Source organism: Thunnus maccoyii, chromosome 16 (genome assembly GCF_910596095.1).
Source record: "Thunnus maccoyii chromosome 16, fThuMac1.1, whole genome shotgun sequence".
Taxonomy (NCBI): Eukaryota; Metazoa; Chordata; class Actinopteri; order Scombriformes; family Scombridae; genus Thunnus; species Thunnus maccoyii.
In genome coordinates, this window is record NC_056548.1 from 14,780,432 (window position 1) to 14,787,751 (window position 7,320).

General features: G+C 39.5%; 1 protein-coding gene across 1 annotated transcript; it reads left to right on the top strand.

Moving 5' to 3' along the window:
• Positions 1–4,227: 4,227 nt before the first annotated feature.
• Positions 4,228–5,834, top strand: htr1b (5-hydroxytryptamine (serotonin) receptor 1B). Its single transcript, XM_042388794.1, has one exon. It carries the CDS (start codon positions 4,639–4,641, stop codon positions 5,770–5,772), a length of 1,134 nt encoding a protein of 377 aa, XP_042244728.1. The 5' UTR covers positions 4,228–4,638; the 3' UTR covers positions 5,773–5,834.
• The last annotated feature ends 1,486 nt before the right edge of the window (positions 5,835–7,320 follow it).

Sequence of the window (7,320 nt, forward strand, 5' to 3'; positions counted from 1 at the left end):
GTCTATCCACAAAAAAGAAATCATTAACACTAAAAGCAATCATCTGTGATGGGGGAGACATGGCACATTGCTAATGTAATTTCCAAGGGTATCAAAGTCATGTATGAATGCTTTATGGATTATTTTAGTAGTTGAGTCAATAAAATAGATATCATTACACTCCATAATGTTCAATCTCCTCAGAAAAGTATCACAACTTTATATAACTCTAACCCATTACGGTATGTTAAGTTTTTTTTAACCATGTAAATGTTGATCCTTATGGATGAGTTCAGCTATAAACTGAAGATTATATACTGGAAAATTTCAGAACTTCACATTTATGTCATGACATAGACACTAGCCAAACACAAGGACTTGTCCTCAAAGTACTGTTCCTCTAGGGAAACTTCAACTTCATTCAACATCAGTGGAAACAAGCCTCCCAGTAGCACATGTCTTAGAGAGATGTTGATGGTCCGTTCCCTTTTTCCTGCCATAGATTATTTGTTCAGATGAATGCATCGTTAATTTGCACCTCAGCGACATAACTTCATGCTACATCAAACTCTGAATGACCCTCAACTATTTGACACAAATGCCCCTGCTAGTTTTTAATGGGCTTGTCTGAAGTTTTTTCATGACAAAGATTAATTTAACTGTTGAGAACACCTTCACTAAGAAAATATAATGACTGAGATCAGCTTTTTCCATCTTTGGTTGGAGGGAAAATCAGCATACTCATGGATCACTGTCTTGGATTTTGTGTGCAGTGTGTCAAATGCATGAGATTAATATCAGGACAGTCACAGAGGTTAGTTTTCTTTTAAGAGGAGAAGAATAGCAGTGATTATGTAGTGCCTACTTTTATAAAAGACAAAACCATGTTTGTTAGCTTACTACACATGTGGCCTGAACATGTGGCACAGCGACGACCTTAAGATCATGACCTACTGACCCAAGGGCAACATGAGGAATGAAAAAAAAATGTTGAAAAATACATTCATATGACCACACATGATTCACATGACTGGTCATGATGTGAATATTATGCAAGTCATCTACACTTTGATTGCATAAATCATGTCTGTTTCATCCAGATTAAGCTTTAAAGATGCTTACTATTAGCCTCAGTGGAAATACCAGCTGCTGTTCTGGAAAGTCTTGAAAAACAATGGACGAAACAGACTGGGTATTAACAGAGTAACAAGGTATCGTTCATTATTGTAAGGTAATTATTCATCATTTTAAGGTAGAAGAAAAGAAGAAAGGAGAAGAGAGAAGACAGCTCAGGTGAGAGAAAAAACCGGGAGCTGTCCCTGGTCCTGATTTAGCAGTAGCTGTTTTCCATTAACTGTATAGTGCTGAAAAGTGCCAAAGTATCAACAAGTCGCAGGGCATGTCGTGGTTATAACACATATATTTTTCTCTGTATGTGAGTCTCCCTCCGGTCGTAAATGTGTTTATCTTCTTGTTCCTTCGGTTGGATGTTTGAATTTTACTGTGCAGGATGATGTATGTGCAGCGTTTGACACTTGAAGGATGTTCATCTGCTGAACTTTCTCTGTGCTCACCCAAAATTTAGAGTTTAAGGTGGGCACCTACAGGTAGGATTTGTAATATCACCACTACTCGGAGTCAGATGTGGTCCAGTATTCAACTTACACAAGTGTGATGTAGGAACTTGAAACCTCCAGTGCACATACACTGAGAATGGACTTTACAGTGAAGTAGGAGACATCTTGTGGTCAGCAGTTAAACTTCTGGACATAAGAATATTTGCATATTCATAGATTCTGGATTTTTAATGAGGGAGAAAGAGTAGATGCTTAGACACAAATTAGTATTCAAACTAGAGTATTTTATATACATCTTAAAACATGACTGGAGGGGATCTTTATTGTGTCCCTATCTATCACTATCTAATAATATCACTTTACAGCCTACATCAAACTTGACTGGGTTTTACAACTATGAGGTCAAAGGCCAAAAACAATTTAAAAAGTATGTGTGAATAATGTGATTTCTGGAACATTGCCTCAAAACTTCTAAAACTTCTACAAATTTCAGCTGTTAACAAAACCAGCTGAACACCACAGATGTAGACAGTAAAGAGTGAATCAGAATAACGTCAATGGAAGTGACGAGTCAATTTCAATTAAAAGTTGCTGATGAGGAAATGTATAAAAGTGGAAGTGGAGATATGATTGCTACAATCCACTTGAGATGAGAAAATATATAACACTAGATTCATTATTTGAAGTCATTTCAGTTCCTCATTTTGGAAAATGGACAATGTCCTGGTGTGTGTGTGTGTGTGTGTGTCTGTCATAGGCTACTTTTAGGGACAAATTTCAGACTGAAGACCAGTTGATTGGGGATATGGCTTGTCTGATTGGGGACAAAAGCTGTGTCTCCCATTGGTAAAACGCTGATTTTTGGGACAGTGCTTATGGTTAAGATTAGGTTAAGTCTCCAGGAGATGAAGGTAAGTCTATGTAATGTCCCCAGAAGTGACCTAGCACAAATGTGTGTGTGTGTGTGTGTGTGTTGGTGGAGGGAGGGGGTTCATTAATTTATCTATTTTCTGAGCAGACTAGAAATTAATTTCACAAAAATAACCAGGCTATCGAATAGATTGCAGCCTCTGTGAAAGCAATATGTGAACTTGAGAACCTACATGATGCATTGCATGAGAGCAAGAGGTTCACAGCCTTGTGTGTAACTGACAGTGACCCAATACCAACGTCAATGATAGCCGGTTTCACACATCAGAAGTGCCAAAAGTGGTGGAAGTCAAAGTGTGTGAATCCCACATCCTAAATTCAGTTACAGTATATTGTCTGTTTTGAGAATTCAAAAGGATGCTGTGATGTTTTGACACTAGAAGGCAGTTTTCATATTCATCTGTTGAAAGTGGAAAGTTTCTTTGCGCTCACCTTAAATCTGAGTTTAAGCCATGTACTTACGAGCATGATTTGTGACATCACAACTAGTTTAGAGCCAATCCTGGTCCAGTATTCAACTTACACAAGTGTGATGTGGAAACTTGAAGCCTCCAGTGCACAAACACTGAGATTGGACTCTACAGTGAAGTAGGAGACATCTTGTGTCCAGTTAAACTATTAACTATTAACAATATTTGCATATTTATAGATTCTGGATTTTTCAATGAGATAAGGAACAGATATAATTTTAAGGATTTTAATGAGGTAATTTGACTTTTTTTTTGGTGGAAAAACTATATCAGACACACATTATTATTCAAAGCAGACTGTTTTTTAAAAAAAAAAAAAAAATCTTATAACATGTCTGGAGGGGATCTTTGAGGTTTATAAATTATAACTAATGGCTTTCATTAATAGTTATTACATGCTTTATAGATCAGTTATAAACATGAATAAAAACACCTTTTGAGTCACCAGGTTCTTGCTGGTGTTTATCCTGCTCCATCATCATGCATGCTTTGTCTTTTTAACCCTTTATTTCATCATACAGGCCCCTCCAACAGAAGGTCTGACCTCTGACAATATAACTGAAGGGCATTTAGACCAAAACGTATATATATTCACAACGTATTCAAGAGTTACAACTGCAGATTTGAACTTTTGTAGGAACATTAATGGATGAATTAAGTTATTAATGGATGTTAACATATAGAAGTGCTTATGACTTACTAACTTTTGCTGGTGACTTATTAGAACAGGGCAACACACATTTGTAAATGCAGAGTTGATGTTTATTATCCTTTATAAACGCTTTACTAACTTATAACTGCAGACTTGACGTCTTATTAGAAAGAGCAGAACTCTTGACCCAGTAATGACTTAATAATGACTTGACTGTTAATGACTCATCAGCCAGAGAGGTTTTTCACAATATGGCAGCCCAAAAAGTTGTTCTTTATGGTTTATAAGTAATCTATAGAGAATCGCTAATGACTTGTTAGGGAGAAGTACATGGTGCATGGTGAGAGAAGGTAAGTTTTCCAATTCAAATCACAATGTTTAAAGTGCACATGTGACAAATGAGAGACACTGGGCACTATGACCCAGCAGATAGCCTACTCTTCCTGGAGAGAGAGAGAGAGACAGAAAGAGAGAGAGAGAGAGAGAGAGAGAGAGAGAGAGAGAGAGAGAGAGAGAGAGAGAGAGAAGGCTGTGATCAGTGGTGCTTGTTTGATGCAGAGTGTGTATAAAACCGAGACTTTGGGTCGGCTCACCATTCAACCACAGGGGCCTTCAGGAGACACAGCTCTGGAGAACTTCTGCCCTACATGCGGATTATCTGTGACATCTTACCCCAGATGTTGGGGCATCAGGACGCACTGCTCATCACTTACACACAAACTTTTTCTGACTTATTTGTTGCGTGTATTTACAGTTAAGAAAAGTTTGCTTTTATGGCTAAAAAACGGAAAAGTGTGAATTCCTGCGAGGAATGGATATTTACTTCCAAACATCGGCATCTGTGTATTAAAATCTAATGAAACAGAAGAAAATGAGGAAGAAAGGAATCCATATTTATACTTCAGACTGTGCCATTCATCCGGCCGGATGGCACGGATAGTTTTACCACCTCATCAAGAGAAAAGGGGGCACCTTAAAGACAGACATCTCAGAGGGTGAAATAAAAAATGACAAAAAGTGACTAAAAGTTATGGATCACTCCGGTCAAGTCGAGCCGACTCAACCGGTGAACACCACAAACGACAGTTTTGTTACAAATGCATCCACGGTGGATAAGAGCGCAGAGAGTCTCGCCTATCAGATCAGTCTGGCGATGATTCTCTCTGCCATCACGCTCGCCACCACTTTATCCAACGCGTTCGTCATTGCCACAATCTCCCAGTCGAAGAAGCTGCAAACTCCTGCGAACTTTTTGATCGCCTCTCTGGCCGTCACCGACCTGCTGGTGTCCATTCTGGTGATGCCCATCTGCGTCTCGTACACGGTCAACCACACATGGACGCTCGGGCAAATTGTGTGCGACATCTGGCTTTCCTCGGACATAACGTGTTGCACCGCGTCCATCCTCCACTTGTGCGTAATAGCGCTGGATAGATTCTGGGCCATCACGGACGCGGTGGAGTACTCCAAAAAGCGCACGACGGGACGCGCAGCCGGGATGGTGGCCACAGCTTGGGTCATCGCCATCTCCATCTCCCTGCCGCCTCTCTTCTGGAGGCAGGTGAAGGCGGGGGGGCTGACCGACTGCAACGTCAACACGGATCATATTTTCTACACCATCTACTCCACCTTCGGGGCATTCTACATTCCCACATTGCTGCTTATTGTCCTCTACGGGCGGATATATGTCGAGGCTCGGAAGCGGATTCTCAAGCAGTCCCCAAAGAAAGTGGGGAAGAGACTCACCTCGGCGCACCTGGTCACCAACTCCCCCGGATCCGTGGCGTCCACCGCCTCTCTGCAGTGCAAGAGACACGACACTCCTTCAAGCGACACCGGGTCTTCAACAAGCGAGAACCAGGTGAAGGTGACGGTGTCGGACGCGCTTTTGGAGAAGAAGCGCATCTCAGCAGCCAGAGAGAGAAAAGCGACAAAGACACTGGGGATAATCCTCGGCGCTTATATTGTCTGCTGGCTGCCGTTTTTCATATACACGCTGGTGGTGGCCACATGTGACACATGTTTAATCCCCGAGTTATTTGACTTTTTCACCTGGCTGGGATATCTGAACTCCCTCATCAACCCGATCATATACACGATGTCTAATGAGGACTTCAAGAAAGCTTTCCATAAACTCGTACGCTTCAGATGCTGCAGGTCGTGAATGTGAAATGTTCCTTCATTCTCCAATAAGATTTATTTTTTGATATAACATTTTAAAAAGCATTAGAGTGTAGAATAGTTAAAATAAATGACATTTCTATGACTCGCGTCTAGCAAACCAGTATAAATTGTGCATGCAAAGGGTAAAAAAAAATCCATGTTCAGTATGAAGACTTAAAATGACAATTTTCATAAAAGAAAATCTGCAGTGAAATTGTTCCACATGATTTTCACGGATTTAAACCTACATAGTTATTTTCTTAAATAATTATGTGAAATTAGCTCAAGCCACTGGTAGGCTCAATTCTTTAAAAAAAAAACAAAAAAAAAACGTGCTTATATTAAAAAAATAAGATTTAATATTGAATTTAACACTAAAATACTTATGAAGATGGACATTTTTTTTGCAGTGTGAGTGTTGGAAATTCCACTTTCACTTGAACTTGTCATATGTTCTCATCTTAATTGGTGCATTTGCTCTGTTGAAGGAGAAAATCCAATGATGGGTTGTTAATATTCTGTACGGATCCCTGTTTAGGTTGTACAGTATGTTAAAGCAGCACAAGGCGCTTTATTCCCATGTGACGAGTGATGATTGACCCAGTAATGCCAGCTGCACCAAGCAACACAGATCATAAACATCTGGCATAGTTTTATGAGTCAAATATATAAAGTTTAATCTAAAAGACCCAAGATTCAGTTGCATAATGTATATTTATTAATTTTATTTTTTTGAAACTGATGTATCCTGGGAAATAATAACATGGATATATATTTTGATTATGTATTGGGCTGCTTGCTGCTACTCTTTATGGTTGGCATTATCTTTTTTTCATTTAGAGAGCCATATTCAGCTAAAAAAAAAGACAAAAGTCTGTTTGTTGTTCCAGACATTAATAAAAGATTCATACAAACAAAGAAACTGTGGCTAATATCCACTCAGCAGAGCTGAAAGCTGATGATAAGGTCAGTTTTGCTTTGTGTGGGTTTGTTTGCTGCTACATTAAATCTGTATCTATGTCATGTTCATGCGTGAAATGGTTTGCCATCTCATGGCTATAGAATCTGATTTACTGCTTCGACCTGAAGAGCTACAGAAATAATCCTGGAGATCTGTCAGAAATAAAAGTATGTTGCTCTAAGAATTTATCTGTTCTCATTCAGAGATGCTGTGCAATAAAGGCTTTCAAGTATTTGTCACAATTGTTCACAATTGTTACCTTTAGATGTAATGAAGGATTAGAGTAATGTGCCAAGCGTATCATGATGATGTCAAGATGAAGTCCAACAAGCTCTTGAGGCACTCACAGACATGACACAGAATTAAACAATACACATCAGTTCAGATGAATGTGCGTCATTGACACATCAGCTCCTCCTGGCTTTTTTATTCTAAGACAGGATTGGGATTCTGTTGAGGTTATGATTTTCAATATGGTTTGAACTCCCCACCATCTTTCTGTCCTTCCAGTCGCTCTGCTGCGTTCCTGCAGGCAGAGGAGGACACAGTCTATGTGGTCAACAGCTGTCACAGTTCAATAAGTCATGA